Source organism: Bacillus rossius, chromosome 12 (assembly GCF_032445375.1).
Source record: "Bacillus rossius redtenbacheri isolate Brsri chromosome 12, Brsri_v3, whole genome shotgun sequence".
NCBI lineage: Eukaryota > Metazoa > Arthropoda > Insecta > Phasmatodea > Bacillidae > Bacillus > Bacillus rossius.
The window spans coordinates 18,010,934-18,029,003 of NC_086339.1; the positions used below are offsets into that span (position 1 = coordinate 18,010,934).

The following is an 18,070-nucleotide window of genomic DNA, read 5'->3' on the forward strand; positions in this document are numbered from 1 at the left end:
TATACGGAATTAAATTGAAACAGAATTACTTGGCGGTGAAACAAATGGTAAGGTCCCCGGAGTGCTGAAGCATCTACTCTCGGTCGTTGATGGTGGCGGACTGGGGTGAGATCATGGCTCGCTCGACTAACATGGCGTCCTCCCGCCGAAACAATTGCCGTTAAAAGATATTTGCGAATTCGTGCCACGGGAAACTAAATTAACATGACAAGAATGAATTAAAAATTATGTGACAATTTTTTGGATAAAGAGAAAGGATTGTACAAATTATAATTATTAAGATTTAAATTTAATTATTGTCTGGCTTCGGGTTTCCTCGGGAATGTCCGGAAATGCTATTCTATTTTGTTACCTTATTTCAATTAAAAGTACATAAAACCCTCCCGGCCGATCTGCCGTCACGTTGCACTTAGGGAATATAAAAGCAAATAACACAATTTATAATTAATTACGTTTTAGGGGTGCGGCGCACTGACTCGACAGCGCCCTCTTGCCGGGCAAACACACACGCACACACACCAACACACACGCACGCACACGTACACACGGGTAGGCGGGAGGTTTGAATGGAGGGTGGGTGGTGTTTGGGCGGTGGAATATTGGACTTAAAAAGGGGCCGCAGGCCCGGACGATGTCAAGGTATATGTGTTTGAATTCTAGCCTATCACCGAATGAATCCGCGAATTTTGCAGGTCTCTAAGCATTAGTAATCTCAATGTTGAAAAATATAATTCAGTTGGTGTCATTCTGGTTTTAGAATTAAACAACATCAGGGATAATGTAAGCATAAACACAAAGAAGTAAGTTCTGGTCAACTATTAATTTAATTTAGTAAAACACAACTTGCTGCACAAATAGAAACCACAAAATAATATACACAGTGAAACACAACCTCGGTACCTATACAATTGTAATTGTGAGAACGAATGAAATTGCTCCAACTGAGATTCAAATAAAACCTGAAGGATTTTACTACTGCCAAATATTTTTAGCTGGGATGTGTACGCTAAATCAAAGCTAAATTCTTTGTTTTTGAGTTAGTAGTTGCAGAACGATATTTATATTTTAATAACCGAAATAAATTTAAAAAACTTAATATTTACATAATTTTGTTTATGCTTCCATGGTAGTAAATAATCAAGTGGGTTACGCTCTTTTTAATTCTTTTGCCAAGATAAAACCAAACCTTCTGAAAAGTTGAGAATATTATATTTTTATAAGCAGAAAAATAGCATTATTAACATTTTTATTTATGCATTTCAGCTGAATGCAGTTAACTGCGAGGAAAATGACTGGAGGCAACCTAGTGGAAACACTAATAACATTGAGCTAGGATGTCTCATTCCGTGAAACATCTCAAAACTTTTGAGTGCCAAGTCTACAAGCAAGTTAAGAAAGTGTGGTGCAACACGTGCTAATCATGCAGTGTTTCGTGACATCAGCACACAATATATTGGTGCACTTACTTCCTCGTGTGCTTTGAAGGCCATATACAAAAAATTTCTTCAGTGACAAAAAAGAAAATTAAAGTGACCTCTACACAAGGATTGTGATGATATGCTCATGCAAATACTCACCCGAGTGCTAGTACGTCCTGTCAAGATGACAGTGAAGGTGGATGAAGGACAAAATAAGGAAAGGAATAACTTAAGTAAATTTGTGATACTTCTTGCCAATCTAGTGAAGAAATAAACAAAAATTGATCTCTTGCCCATGAATTTTCATGAAGCATTTTTTTTTTAATGTCGGATAAAACTGGATGTGCTACATCCGCTGCATTTATTATTAGCATGTAAATAATTAGTGTATGTTTTTTTTATAGCATTGTAGCATTACATGAAAACTGGCTTCATTGTGAAATTACAGCAATGAGATTTAATTAGAATAGAAAACTGACTTCTTGCAACACCTCCACAGTTATATTGTTAGTTTTAAATTACGTGACCCTCTGTCTTAAGAACTCCACACAGATAAGTTTTGTTTAGTTAATTACTTTTGAAAGCTGGCCTAAAGTTGCAACATAGGTAATATATATATGGAGTAATTTTGTGTGCCTGCAAAACTTAAGTCATTTTACGTTAATTCCATAAGCCAGGTAATCATAGGCATAACTGGCATGTACAACACTCATATATAATGTTTTTTTATACATGTCTCAGTACCATTCCAATTGTCTAGACTGTTTAGTATTCAGATGGTAAAACAGAACGGGGAGTGATTTACAAATTTTTGTCAGCAGCGTATTTTAATTCACGTTGACTGCACTAAAACATTGTGTGTTGCTTAAAATCTTGTGCAAGAACATGCTTCTAAGTACCTACATGAAATGCAATGCAACCAAATTTCAATTTCTAGATATTTATGTTAGAAAACATTGCTGAAACACCTTCAATATCTTTATTACCAACTTATATAATTCAATATTATATTATAATTCAGTTCAGTCAATGCATAAAACTGCCATTGTAAAGTGTTTTACATATTTAAATGTTGAATGTGTAGTTTTAAGGCCAGTACACATAATATGAAGATACAAATTTTTTATTTCTGTCTCAGTAACCCCTGAAGCTCTCTCTGTGTCCCCCCCTTGCTTCAAAATATGTGATGTTATTGTTGTGCCTGAAAATAAAAACTTTTTAAATCAAAAGTGTTTTACTGAGTTTGAGTGACTGCGATTTATAGAAGACAATTCATCGGATTTAATGAATAAGCAAAGCAGAGAAGTATTTTGAGAAAAAAATACACAGTGCTACAGATCCACACAAATGTACATATCAAAGCTTTGATTTTATCAACAGCCCAATTACTTAAAATTATTCTGTGAACATGCATGTATTAGTGCACATGCATGTCTGCATTTGCTCGTGTGTGTGCATGCACACATGTTTGTACACACGTGTGTGTATGCATGCATATGTGTGTGTGCAGATGCATTTTTTTTTAGAGTACCACCTTAGATTTAAAAATCCATGCTGTTTTGTTAGGGGAAAAAAAACACTTAGTGCCATTTTCAAAATAATTTTGCTATTTGGACCAATTAGCACATATTTATTGCAAAAAATTGTGATTATATTTTTAAAAATGTTTTCTACATACAGATCCATATATAAGCTTAACTGGTAGTCTAACTTCATGAAGTGTACTATATAAATTTCTGATAATTTGGTGCGTTTGAATTTGAAGAAATAAGCAAAACCTTTATTATAAAATATATTGAATTTTTACCTTTCTGGTCAGCTAACGCAGTATGTTCTAATTTAAGGAAAAACTTTCTATTAAAGTTAATAATGTGCATTATTAATTTTAAAAATAAAACTGAATAGTATACAATTACTTTACCAATAATTTTATTACACTTTTAATGGCACGTAATTCTAAAACATTAAATAGTACTAATTATAATATCTAGTGTTTAGAAAATAAAATACACATTTTCCAATAAAAATAAACTTTTGACTATTTACATTTACAGGTATTTACACAAAATTCCCAATTTAAATATTGGTGCAAATATAAGTAAAATTTACTATGTTCTAAAATTTACATATTATATAAAAGCTGAAATGCACATCCAAGTAAATATACATATGTATTGCTTAAACTGTACAAGTGCATGTACAGTAAAACCTCATAATAATATTCCTTTAAAAAAATCTGTTTTAGTTCTTAATTATATTGACGAGTTAATAAATGTAAATCATCTTGTAGGAATCTGGAAATATATATTTTAATGTGAGGTACTTTATATAATGAGGTTTCACTGAACAAACAACAATTTCAGTAACTGAAAGTGAAATAATTTTTATCACAATATATCACATTAATTTTAATAACTACAGTGTGTATTTAGGTAAATTAAATATCCCTAACTTTGAAATTATAATTTTCCCCCACAAAAACAATACAAAATCAAATTCTTTTAAAGGAAAGCAATAACAACTTGGGGTAAATTATCATACTGTTATGTTTACTAATATTTTTGACAGACTACAATAGTAATGCTAAAATAATTTCAGTCAAAATTTATTACAAATTGTTTAGGATGTCTATACAAATCTGAATTTAAAAAAAATCACGAATTTTCCATGACTTTCCATAGTTGCAATTTTCCCTGACAAATATTTTAAAATAATAAACCTATTTGGAAATTTTCTCAGAGAAATAAAGACTATGCAATAAAAGATTGGCTTGAAAAAAAAGTGTTTAAAGTCTGAGTGATGGCATACTGGAGAATGAAATTTCCCCTCAAATTACCGTCACTTAGAAATTTCCATGACTTTTCCAGGTTTCAAAGTAAATTACCCAACTTTCCCTCACCAATTTATACTTCCCTGAATTTGCCCAGACTTTCCCTGATCTCATAATTTATATTCAAGGTTTAGCCTCAACCTCTTCACTCCAATTTAACTTTTTTGATCCAATCTTTTCTTTTTCAAAATGAATAAAATTAAATTCAAATAAAACGCCTTTGTAGACCGGTAAATTTGTGGGTTCTTTGGCCTCCGGGATAGACTCTGTAGTCTTCCACATAATGTGGCAAAAGCTACCTGTTCATGGGCATATGTATTCAGTTTTATTAACTTTTATGATAAAATTTTTTTTTCAAAGCACTATATATGCCAATGTATAACTAACAAATGAGTAAATAACTAAAAAAACTTTATAATTCAATTACATTGTATATTTTTCATGGCTTGGCAAACAGTTTCATATTAAAAATGTATAGCTTCACAAAAAGGAATGTTCAAGAAGTCTAGAAATCATCACCATTACAGGATAATGCCAAACTGAACACTATTTTCATTTGGACATGGTCATCTAGAAAAAAATAAGAGCAGAGGAGAAAATAATTTAATCAGGCTTATGAATGAATTAGGGCTTAAAGATGTATCCACGTTGAGGTCATTACAAGCAATGAGTGAGGGGTGATGAGAATAGAGATCCGAATTAAAGCGATCCGACGTAACAAGGTTCTAGCCCATTTCAAATACTGTAGCTCCAAACAGATGCAATCTACTGATACACCAAAATCATTTCACTGTTTGAAAGCATGATTTAATGTTTTTCTACAAATACTGTGTATCACTTTCCACACAAGCAAACTTAAAAATTTGTAGACTCAAACTTATTTAACTGCAGTCCCCAGAGCAATTTATTGACCCTCACCAAAACATAATTATATATTATGTGTATTAGGAGCCATCATACCCACCTATGAAGCAGCAGTCCAACTATAGCACTTTTGGAAGTCAAAAGTACTATAGGAAAATAATATTTTATGAGATCGACTCTAAAACTGGGTGTAATAAGTATAGCCAGGAACATAGGCATATACAGAAGGTGATAAGACTCCTTCCCAAAGCAGAAAAAATTAAACAAGGCAAGGAGAGCCTAATCTTGCCAACTATTATTTTAAAAAAATTTTCAATAAATAATTTCTTTGAATTTGTTATTGTTCATTATTTGTATGGCCCCATTGATCCTCCTCCTCCATAAAAAAAAGTTGAATTTCGGATAATCCCTCTTCTCCTATTTTTGAGCTGGATACACCCAGGGGTGCAACAACTATATTTCCAGGGGGGGGGGGGGGGGGGGCAATATACCTTTTTATAAAGAATCATTGATCCCCCCTATTGAAGCGGGGGGTCCGGGGATCCTCCCCCGGGGAAATTTGTATTTCAAGGTGGAAAATGGTGCTATTTAAGCAGTTTTATTATCTAAAAATTGATTACACAGCACTTTCTTTGCCCCCGTTTGCCCCCACTTCAAGGTTTCAGAGGGGAGGGGGGTAAAAATAGCCTTGCCCCCCCCCCCTTTGTTGTTGCGCCCCTGGATACACCCTTGCACAGGAATAAAGTACACTCATAAAAAAAAGATTAAGTGAAATCTCATTACAATCCATCTTTTTTAGTATTTAATTATGAAAACAATACTGAACAGTTACTAAAGGTAAAACATCTTGTCAGGAACTGAGAAATTCATTATACGTAGCTTTGAATATATATACTGTATAGAAGTCGCGAGTGGATAGGATTTACTCTACGTTTTTCAGAAGCTTATGATGAGCAGCTTGGGAACTTCACCGCTGCAGTGCGCTGCCGTAACGCCCTGTATCGTCTTAGTTGTTATTTACACGTTAGAGCGCAGCGCTGTCGCCCGCTGTCATTCCCCGCTCCCCTCATCCATCATTCACTGCAGCTCAACGTCGTTCAACGGGAGGGGGAAGGGGTGTTTGAAGAGTTCGAGACTTGTCCGCTAGGGACCACCACAAGTCGATGCCCTAGAGATGGTGGCGATTGCGGCGGTGAATTAACCAACTACCTCAAAACCGTATTAGAAATTTTAACCTGGGCTGGCGACTTCTATACAGTATATATATATTCAAAGTACGTAGTGAGGTACTTTATAATGAGGTTTAACTTATGTACTTATGTATACGCAATAGAAGTTATTCTTTGGCAAGATTAAAGAAAGGTAGAGTTAAAATGTGTGCAAAAAGTTTGAGTGAAACAAATAAAGGAATGTTCTACCATATTACTTAAAAATGATTAACTTTTATTACACAATAAACACTTTTTTCTTCTTCTTCAAATTTTGAGCCAGAATTAGTATATTAAGTGTAATCTTTGGAGAGAAACAGTTAGTTTGACAAATAAACTTATGCATACAGTTAATTTCAAATGGAAAAGATAGCACAGGATTTGTCATATTAAAGAGAAACAACCTAGTAGTAAATTTAATTGATGCTACATATGTTCTAACACAATTTTTTTCAGCTAATAAATGAAAACCTGAAGAAGACCAAATTACAGAATCTTTATTTGCTGGTTTCAATTAAAAAAATAATAATAGTAGGTCTGCTGTTGGATCTATATTTAAAATATATATGAGCTTATGTTGTTCAATTTGTTTGTTACATAAATTATTTTTCATTTGCTTGAAAAATAAACTACGTGCTTTGTTGTATATGATGCATGCTAACAACTTGACAAAACGCAAATCCTCACTGGTCTTAATCCTGTTCAATTTCCATTCCACGGAGCACGCGCATTACGTTGCATGCTAAAACTTCAAAGAAACACAAATGGAATTTATATCATATGTACTACAGTCCTAAATTGGAACTAAAAATTAGTGCCTAAAAGGAACAAAGTATTTATTAGGAAAGGCAATCATCAATTAAATAAAAATTGCTAAGCATATTCTGTACGTTACAACAGAAAAAAAGCGGACTAGGCTGCTAAGCCTCTACAGTAATTTAAAGTGAAAATTGACAGTAGCACAAGCAGTCACTGACTGGTAACCGTAGAATCGACACAAGCAAAAGAAAAACTGTCGAGCAGTTGGTGGCTTATGGGTAACAGGGCTAGTAACTTTGCCAGAAGGCTAACTACAGAAAGTAGGGGAAAACAGCACACGAGGTGTTTTGTACAGTAAATAAATGTGCAAATGGCCAGAGAGAGAAACTTAAGAGGTCTCACTTGTGGGTTGAAAGAGTATTTTTGATAAACCACATAGGAATTACATTTTTAAAGAGAGGAGTTGACATGTCGCTTGACTTGTTTCCTAAGTGATACCACAGAAATTAGATCATAATTGCACTTTTAGTGAAATGAGCTCTAGGAAACGGCTATTTCCAGAACAGTGCACAACCACTCACGACAAAAGCAGGTGGCCAAACGGAATGCTCATTAAATTAAAAAAAACAACCCTTATGCTGTGTGCTGTACCTTTTTTCCCCAGGGTTAAAATATCCTAAAGGGCAGTCTGAGAAAACTGACTAGCCTTTCAGATCCTAGTACTTATGGCTTGTTGAGTTTAATGTGCAGTGTGTATCACCTGGAAATATGTTAAAAATATATTGAAAGATGTAAATATTTTATGGCTCAAAATTTCTACTTAGCACAAGTCCCATCATATATGACTGTTTTATTTTGCTTTATCTTGCAGCTAAATACATCAGTTAGCTACATACAGTTCTGTAGTTAATGAGGCACTCTACAAACATTTAATACTGTGAAATACACTAGATCAAAATAAGTATTAAATATATAGGCATTTGGAATAATAGTCGTGGTAAGTACATATGTATATACAATTGAACTTTTTTTCCACACAATGTAAAAAAAAATTGTGTTGCACTAAGTAAAAGTATTTCTTAAAAATAAGAGCAAAAATTTATTTACTATGCCTACAATGAATCAATTAACAAATAAAATTTTCAATTCTAATCAAAAAATATAAAAAGAGTTTAAAATACTGTATTATTTAGTTATAACTGTCTCCAGTTATTTAACTTTATTCACTATTAAGTACAAACAATCAAAATAAAATTCTATATATGTATATATTTTTTATTTTAAAATAAAAACACAATCACTGAAGATAATAATACTTTGTTAATATTAAGTAAGAGGCAATAATACCCATGGATAACACAACTAATGTCATGATTCATGCAAAGTAAAAACACTAAAATGCCGTAAATACAGATAGAGCATATAATTTCTAATCTACAAGTAGTTACCTCATGTAGCAAAATTAATGCCTGCTATACTCCTGCGATCTCCAGACAAGTAATTCAATCAGTCTCTGCAATAAATGCCTCAAAATAAGGAACTAGGATAATTTTACAGGCCAAACATTAGCTTCCTTGCAACCGACCAACATCGGTAATACTGCCAAGTTTCGTGACTAGAACAGTTGTCACACACCCAACACTAAAGTGTCTGGGAGGAAAAGAAGTACACGATCATGAGCGAATAAATTAGTATGCTGACTATAATTTGTCTCACTCTTAGATTGCAGTACAGTACCATCAATAATTCTAATAAGTCTTAATATTTTTTTTTTTAATTTTATCATTCATTGATTTTTCTAGGACCATAAAATAGTGTCTTTTGACAATATTATTATAGTTTTATACATTCGGAAAGAAAAAAGAACATCAATTCCAAACACCAATCACTACTTCACAGGAAAAACTACTGTAGCAGTTGGTCACAAATAATAACAAGGCACTCCATTATGAGGATAGGAATGTCACGTTGTGCATTAATGACGAAAATATAAAACACTAATAGAATATGAACAACATGGCAGAATTCGATGAGGTTGTTTCATCAGCTAGTTATTTTCATTACAAAGACCTAAATGTACAGAAATAATTAATAGTCTATAGTAAAAAAAAATTACTAATGGTTTTCCATAAATTAAGGGCTTGAAACCACAAAATAAACAAATATAAAAAATAATTGGCTGTAAAATTTTAAAAACCACATAATAAAAACTTCTATAGTAACCAAATATTAGAACAAAATATAATTCAAAGATTTTCTTTACAAAATTGCATAATGGAATGTTTAAAAAAAAAGTTACAATTAGCGTAAAATTCTACGTTTTGGTAATCATAGAGGTTTTTTTTCGTATGATTTTAATTATTTTACAGCAATTTTTTTTTTTATATTTGTTTAATTTTTGGTTTCAAGCACTTATTTTATGAAAAATCATTTGCAAATTTTTTTTAATTAACACTGTATTGACTATTTCAGGTCTCTGCAACGAAAATATCTAGCCGACAAGACCAACCCCGTTTAATTCTGCCAATACGTTCAGATTATATTATTCTATTATTCTCGTCATTAATGCACAATGTCCAATGTGTCTTTCCTATCCTCTTAATTATGTGCAATGGTCAAACAAGAGTCAAATATATATAAAAAAGAATCGACGAAAGAAATGTTTGTAACCAAGATGGCATCTTATCAGTTGTGTTTCCTTAGAAGTTAAGAATTGAAAATTATCAGATGATTCTCTAAAACAATGTAGGTCCAAAATCCTCATTCCAAATTTACCTTTGTGTAATAATTTTTTTTTTAGTATATTTTAAAAAAATTTCATTACATCATAAAGTTGTCTCTACAACTTTGGTACATCTGGCAACAGAGCACACCGAGATGACATTGTGCACTGCAGTCTAAGGATGAGACAGGCTACAGACGTTACGCACTACGGGACGCGAGGCCTCCTCCCCGCTCAGTTAGGCCGCCCGGCGCCCGGCAGGCCCGGATCCTCGGGGGCGAGGCAGGCGTGCAGGAAGCCGCACACCGAGCTGATGTACACGTCGCGGTGCACAAGGAAGTGCTGCACGTGGGGGGAGTCCTCGAAGCGGACCGCGGTGACGGCGACCCCTCGTTCCCTGCGGTGTTGCGCGAACTTCTCCACGTCCTGTGGCACACGCCCCGCTGCGGTGATCGGCAAACTCCTCTGCTACGTCCATCAAATTCAGACTGATTCCTATAGTGATAATTGCCATTAAATTTAGGTTTCTCGAATAATTATGACAACCGACACACACAAAGAATAATCTTTTCTATGTATACATATAGTTTTTTTTTTTTTATGAAATCACATAGAGTTTAACTCTAAGTTTGATTAAATTTTGCACAATTGACCTTCAAAACCAGAGGAAGGTCAATGACTACATGAAAAACCACCTCCATTCCCAGTTCCCACATTTAAAGCAAAATTTTGGAATTCTTGATAAAATTTTGCATAGTTAACCTTGGACCAAAATAAGAGCGAAATCACTGTCTAGCCGAGATTTTGGGAAAAAAAAAAAAAAGAAAAAAAAACTAAACCCATCCCCCTAAATGAAGCCTGCGTAAAACCTGGGCAACAAAGACAGGTAATTCAGCTGGTATCATAAATATTTATGTAACCACTAGCCAATTAAATCCGAAAATATAAGGATTATGAATCAGGGCCAAATCTTACTAGATATTAAGAGTATTTGAGATGAGTAGCGATGAGACGAGAATTAAGCATTTACGGAATGAATGGGCGAGGGAACCGGGAGTACTGAGAGAAAACCCACCGGCTCACATCAACATCTGCCATGTCTTCCACATGCTACAAATCCATGTTTGAACCTGGATCACCAAGGTGGGAAGCAAGTGGTGTGACCATTCAACCACTCTAATGAAAGAGAATTTTATAAAAAAAATACTGTAGCAGTGAACTGGCAAGATTGGATAATGAATGGAGTTGTAAGAGAAAGGTAGGGAACACAGGTTTCTAATACAAAATTATACGAAAAGTTAGGAACAAAATCTTTATATGTAATAGGGAAAGCTGAAGAAATTTCCAGTTAAATATAAATGCTGGTAGTTATTGTCTAATGTAGTAGAATCTCATTCATCCAACCTTCTTTTATCTAAAGCCCCACTGCAACATAAAATAGCATCAATTGGTACCTAGAACTGCAAGTTAGTGTGAGCAAAGTCAATTTTCTTTAGCTACTGACTGCCCCGTGGTTACTGCTCAAACATCATAGTTGCCCTACGCACGACGAGAAGATCGCACGCCAGCTAAGAGCCTTGCGCTTGGAGGAGACACCATGCTAGAAGCACCAGTAGAGCACCTAACTTACACAAATACATCCCCTTACTAGACGAGCGCCATAGAGAATACTAATCGATGTAAGGTGAGAAAACTTAAATACTTATTGCGAAAGTATTTAAGTTTTGATCGAGAGACAGGACCTCTGAGGTGGGTCGTTACCACAACGCCGAACGTACAATAACGCCAAATACCATAACGCAGAATGTCAAAATTGACCACAACGCCGACAGCTAGAAAATTGCTGTGTACCACAATGCCGAAATAACTACTGAATGAATTTGTGTGTGTTTCTTAAATGTACCTTAACGCCGAAATACCACAATCAAACCTAACCTTACCTTACCTAACCTAACATAGCCTAACCTAACCCTAGTCTAACCTAACCCTAGTCTAACCTAACCTAGTCTAACCTAACCTAGTCTAACCTAACCTAGTCTAACCTAACCTAGTCTAACCTAACCTAGTCTAACCTAACCTAGTCTAACCTAACCTAGTCTAACCTAACCTAGTCTAACCTAACCTAGTCTAACCTAACCTAGTCTAACCTAACCTAGTCTAACCTAACCTAGTCTAACCTAACCTAGTCTAACCTAACCTAGTCTAACCTAACATAACCTAACCTAACCTTTGTGGCAGTCCTGCAATGCCTTTTTTCGGCGTTAGTGTATTTCGGCGTTGTGGTACACAGCAGTTTTCTAGCTGTCGGCGTTGTGGCCAATTTTGCTTTCGGCACTGTGGTATTCGGCGTTATTGTACGTTCAGCGTTGTGGTGCGTCCCCCTCTGAGGTTACAGTGGGCTCCAAACCACTCGGTGCTCATCCATCACGCCGGAGAGTCTGGAAGGAGCCGACGGCTCTACCTTGTAGCAGATGAGCCGGTCGCGGGAGGAGTACACCAGGAGCTGCGGCCAGCGGAACGGCTCCTCCTCCAAGTGGATGGGCTCCGCGTCGAGAGCCTTGCGCTCCCGCAGCGAGCGGGCCAGGCTCTCGAGCCACCACACCACCAGGCACGCCAGGGTGGCCACCGCGGCCACCGCCGTGCTGTACAGCCAGTGGCCGCCCACGATGGCCGCGATCGCCCGGAACAGGGACGACACCCGCCTCTCCCCGGGGGCGCTGTCGAAGATGCAGCCCTTAACCTGCGGGTGCAGTGTCCCAAACACCTTTCGCACTCGTCGAACACCACCATACACAAGGGATGTACTCATTTCAATGTTCATTCATTTAAATCTGTCAATACAGTAACATAAGTAAATAATTTATACTGGTAGTACACCAGACACCAACAACAATAACCGTAAAATTATTTGAAATTAAATTGATAGGTACTTAATATTTGAGGAACAAAATGTAAGTTAAATCACCATTACGAGACTTAGTTTGATGCTGCTGACAGTAAGATTTGCAATATACTGACATAATTCAACTTTCCTTAAAAAGAGTATTTTCGCCTGCTGCCAAGAGATTAATCTTTCTGTCTTACAAATTATTTGCATGAACATGAAAGTGTGGATAAATCATTTTTTTCTAAAAGCCAAGTTAAAACATTACTGAAACAAGACCTCCATATACATATATTAGAATTCTGTGTCACATTTCGTCACAAATATGAACAAGATAAGAATTCCAAATTTATAATGAACGTCAAACTTCTTGGTTACTGATTTGACTCAAGCTGGAATTACAATAGCACGTCACGTTCGTCGTCCGTCAGCTGCCGAACAATTCACAACACTCCATTCATGCGTCACAATTTTTCCATATATACTCTGCCAGCAGTGAAGAAAACTTAAAATTTTGGAGATATCTGGAGGTTATAATTTATTAATTTATTTCGTCCATCCATCCGTCCGTCCATCAACAGCACGAAGCTTTTGACGGACAGATGGAATTTTTCGGGCCGTATGATGGGCTGCAGGTCACGTGATTGATGGACGGATGGAGGCGACGGGCAACTGTAATTCCGGCTTCCGTCACCAAACAGACAGTGTGGGCCACCTCCAGGGCCGCTGGCCAATGACCTTCAGGGGTTTGTCCTGCGACTGCATGGCCTGGCTGACGTGCTGGTAGAGGAACGCGCCGCCGTTGCTGAACACGTGGAAGAAGATCGGGTGCTCCTCGAGACTCATGTCGGAGATGAGCTCGACCAGGCGGCGCCCCAGCACCCGCATGTGGCTTCGGCGCCAGAACAGGCACTCGACCGGCGCGGTGTAGCGCACGGTGATGCACCTGGACAGGGGAGACACACGTGCACTCGCCCACCAAGCCCCGAGAACACCAACATTATTACAGTGAAACCCCGCCTAAATGAGCACACATACGACGTACAGAGCTACAGAAAATACCACACGATTTGAAACTTGTTCAAGATATTTAATTGGCGAGGTTACGAAAAGCGTTTCGGAAAAAAGGCGAGATTACAACAGGCCGTCGCCTCCGTCTGTCGGTCACGTGACAGCCAATCGGATGGACCCGAAAAATTGTAAATCATTTGGCCATCAAAAGCTTGGCAAGTTTTAACTCTTGATGAATGGACAGATGGATTGTATCTGTTGTTTTCGGCCGCGGCAGCCAATTGTTACCAGAATACAGGCCTGTGGTGTTTCTATGGGTCGTTCGGATGTTTTGTGTAACACTGTGTTTATTAAAACTCATGTTAAAAAATATATAATCATGACACTGAATGCTAAAACCAATATGTACATAAAAACTACATAAATGGCAAGCAAGATCTATATAAATCTCAGAGAGAAAAAAATATATTGTTGGCAGCACGACTGTTGGCTGCACTTATTTGGGAAAATATTATGTGGAACAGAGGAAGTCAGTTTGTAAATCGCTTGGCTGGATGGGTGGCGATGACAGACAAAAGAGTAAAGGACGAAGGCAACGGACTATTGTAATTCCGCTTTTACAGTGAGGACGGATGAGCATTTCTGTTTTCGTATTTCATTTTTAAAAGAGTAAAAATGGCTAAAACATGTTTTCAGTAAAAAATGTTTTTAGATATGAAACATTTAGTACAGATTCCTGAAGACACTCAGGGGACTTTCATTATGCGTTTTTTATTTCTCCGCCATATATGTCACAGGTAATCACTCAAATTTAGAGTTGTCTTATGCACAACAAGAAAAATGTGCACAATTTCAGAGCCTTGCACTTAAGAGGCAAAATCACGCTAGAAGCACCAGCAAGCATCACACTTACAATCCCACCTCACCAACACAAAAACACCTCTTAAGAGTTGGCCCCTTAATTCAGTATTCTATGGTTCGGCACATTTTGTAATCCATCACCAATCGAGCTGCTGGCATCAATATTTTTTTAGGTGGACTCCAGATGTTAACCAAGTCTGCCAAATTGCGTTAATGTACTCTGTCATCTTCAGTTTGCTCAGAGTTCAAGGTTTCTGTCGGTTTTCAGTTCAGGACAGTGTTCCCTATTTTCTAGATTAGAAAATTTGGTATTGCCATTAAAAAAATAATGTCAGATAATCCAGCAAAATTGCTAAGCTGTCATGGTCTTAAACGTGCTGATTAAAGACCTTTGCACTGCATCGATTTGACAACGTATAGTCCAGTAAAATTAGGTTCTCAGCCAAAAATATAATGTTGTGCTGAATAATTTTGGCAGTGTTAATATTAAATTTATGGATCAAAACATCAAAATGCACAGACTTTTTTGTGTCTACATGGATTTCCTTACAGGCATCCGGGCGGGCGGGCGGGCATGATATACATCAATGTTGTTAAAAAAGTTATGCATGCATTTTGTTATTTGAGTATCATCCAAATGAGCATAGAGAGAACAAATGTACCATTGGAATATGCATAAAATGGACAATATTTGTAATAGTTATTTTTGGCTAATGTACATAAGCCAGGGCCAGTTGTTTTAATATATTCAACTTTTTTTTTTGTTTCTTAAATACCTATATGAAGCATCATTAGTATAAACACAAATAGCATATGCATGTGTCAACGTTCTCACTGTCATTTAAGACTAACCTGAGCTCAGCAGATCTCATGTTGCTGAACAGCTTGAGAAAATACAATTGAACAAACTGTAGGCCTATGAAACTTATATGGGCCTAAAAATCAATGGAAAAAACAATGGTGCAAACAATTTTAGACCTTAGTAAAAGCAGTTTTTCATTTAATTTTTGCGGGTGCCGATGAAAAAATGTGTGCCTTCTTAAAAAGCGCATTGAATGGCATGTAAAACGAAATTTACTTACCCTCTTTCTTCATAAATCGCACTATATTTAGCTAAATATTTGTCTTGACAACCGGCCCAACCGAGTAGCATCACCACTGGCAATTTATCCTCATCATAAACAAACACGAATTCTTCTGTTTCATTAGTTGGTGAAGAATCTTTAAGAGTAGGAGACGGAAATTTTATGTAATATTCCAAATCGTCATCTGACATTACGTCTCCCGAATTCGCAAAATTTCCTGACCTCATTCCCAATTTTGTTTACTTTCCAAAAATATATCTATCAGAATAGCCAACGCCAAAAATGAGCAGGTTAAATTCTTTTTTAATTTAAATTGTAAAATTTCCACATCACATTTCGTTTACGTTATTCGTTCGATTAGGCCTCTTTTTTTTTAACCTATCGCCTTTCGCGTACAGAATGGTCATAAAGTCATTAACTTTAAGATACCGGTTGGTAGTTGTGGCAACATTTAAGTGAACTTATCTCAAGTTAAAGTTAGTAGCCATGAATATATAACTTTTTTCAGAGCGATTTTGTAAGATTTATGGTCACCTTTACACATATCCTACTGCCCATAATTTATAATAGCTCGATCGAAGGTGTCTTTTAATTTCTTGACTTGACCTTATATTTTTCCGTGGTTTGTATTCCGAAATTTCCAGTCATTGTTCACTAATGAAAAACATAATATAACTAACCAAATATTATCTTTCGATAATGCCTTTGCCATTATTTCCGCACTTGCATACTCACTTACTTTATCGTATACTTGTTCACTCGCATACTTGTTGACTTCCATAATTGCACACAGTCTTATACATTATCGTATCTCTATATTGTGATGTTTCTGTTATAATGTACATTTCTGCTACATTCATATGTTTTTTTATATTTAATGTGACATCGCCCAAGAGCTCAACTCTAATCGCGCAAACTTTTAAGCTACCTCGGCGCCATTCTAGGTGCGTGTGCGACAGTATGCTTGTGGGGTATGTGAGTTCAGCATGGTGAACGTGTGCGGTGCAGGCCAGTGTAGTGCACCGAACACCAACCGCCATTGGTGGATAGATTGTCACTCGTGCGAAACTCGATCCAGTGATATGTCACCCATGTACTGTTATGTTGGTCCCACATTTATTATAATATCTATTCACAGAGCCTTTACATTAACAATGTTTTTCGGCAAAAATTCTTCTAAATTAAAAATTAGTTATTCTTGTCTTTGCACTACCAGTGAAAACATGGCTTTCGTTGCACTTTTACGCATGGCACATTTTCGCGGGAACAGTGCCGAAGTGGTGTGGTACACCATTTTACCGGCAGTCCATCACCTCATCACAACACAGTCAGCTGTGTTTCGCGTCGTGGAGTCCTCAACCTTTGTCTCACCAACTGTTTAACTTCCATAGCTTAATTTCTCCAAATATATTTTATTTAAGACTCCGCGACACCCTTCAGTTGGTCCGGACTCGCCACTGCATTATGGAATCATGTGTGACCTCTAGGAGACTTTTACTATTATACATAACCACGAAATTTCGCACAGCTACATATCGCATACCAGGCCCCACGTATGAACGATGCCACCTAAGCGTCCTCAGCTTAGCCCACACAGGGCCATGAGTTAGGTGATATATGTACCATAGGTAATATATTTTATTTAAGATGGCTCGAGGTCTTTCGGAGCCCGCACCTTCGTTTGTCCGCATGGTGTGATTTAATATACTGCTTCGTGCCAGTCTATGTCTGCATAATACTGTGTGTTTTCCCAGCGTGTTCATGGTAATTTATTAACAGTGTACTATGTTAGGGTATTTTCATATCCGCCAATGTAGACACTGGGGCATGGCCATGTACTTGTAAGAGTTTTCTTTGTATTTTATGGTTCATGTATTTTCATGTAAGGTCTTCTTTGTGTACCAACGCCCAATACAGTATAACTCTTAGTGTAATTGTATGTCCATTCAGTAATGTGCAGCGCATAATTTTCATATCAAGGCAGCATCTTAGTAGTACTGCACATTTAATGTTCAACCCAAAACCAGTGGCCCCCTTAATGTCTTGACCATGTAATATTTTAAGCTATGATGCTCGGAACAAGAGCGAAAAGGGACACTAGTGCCACGCCGATCCCCGGCTCCATTGAATAAGCCAAAGTGTGGATACGGCTTCACACACTATATAATCATGTAGACGTGGCCATGCTCCTACTTTAAAAGTTTTTTTTAATGATGCTATCATAACTTAAACAACCAATACTCTTTTAAACTATTTTTAATGTAGCTATCCTACCGAAACCAACCGTTTAAAATATTATAAGTATTTTTAATGTATCTAACATAACCTAACCGACCATTCTCATGATATCATAATATGTTAAGTATTTTCACTACACCCAATCTTACACCATACCTTAAAAATGTAAACTACTAATATTTTTTGGATT

General features: G+C 36.5%; 2 protein-coding genes across 3 annotated transcripts in view; one reads left to right on the forward strand and one right to left on the reverse strand.

Annotated features, from left to right (window-relative positions):
* LOC134537637 (secretin receptor-like) overlaps positions 1 to 2,647 on the forward strand; it is a 159,228-nt gene extending 156,581 nt beyond the window's left edge. For both annotated transcript variants that reach the window (XM_063378302.1, XM_063378301.1), the window contains exon 14: positions 1,264 to 2,647. In XM_063378302.1, the coding sequence (XP_063234372.1) occupies positions 1,264 to 1,350 (87 nt within the window). In that variant the 3' untranslated portion in view covers positions 1,351 to 2,647. The remainder of the gene's footprint in view (positions 1 to 1,263) is intronic.
* Positions 2,648 to 6,534: 3,887 nt separating this feature from the next.
* LOC134537639 (transmembrane protein 53) lies at positions 6,535 to 16,054 on the reverse strand. Its single transcript, XM_063378303.1, has 4 exons — positions 15,640 to 16,054; positions 13,424 to 13,631; positions 12,263 to 12,541; positions 6,535 to 10,227 (listed from the first exon to the last, which is right to left on the reverse strand). The coding sequence occupies exons 1-4, from the start codon at positions 15,867 to 15,869 to the stop codon at positions 10,036 to 10,038; spliced, it is 909 nt and encodes a 302-aa protein (XP_063234373.1). The 5' UTR covers positions 15,870 to 16,054; the 3' UTR covers positions 6,535 to 10,035.
* Between the last annotated feature and the right edge of the window lie 2,016 nt (positions 16,055 to 18,070).

Coding starts and splice junctions, on each gene's coding strand:
- LOC134537639 (XM_063378303.1), bottom strand. CDS start 15,869: ATGAGGTCAGGAAATTTTGCGAATTCGGGAGACGTAATGTCAGATGAC. Junction 13,632..15,639: donor GCGATTTATGAAGAAAGAGG/GTAAGTAAATTT, acceptor TCCCCTGTCCAG/GTGCATCACCGTGCGCTACA. Junction 10,228..12,262: donor ACCGGCTCATCTGCTACAAG/GTAGAGCCGTCG, acceptor CGTGTGCCACAG/GACGTGGAGAAGTTCGCGCA.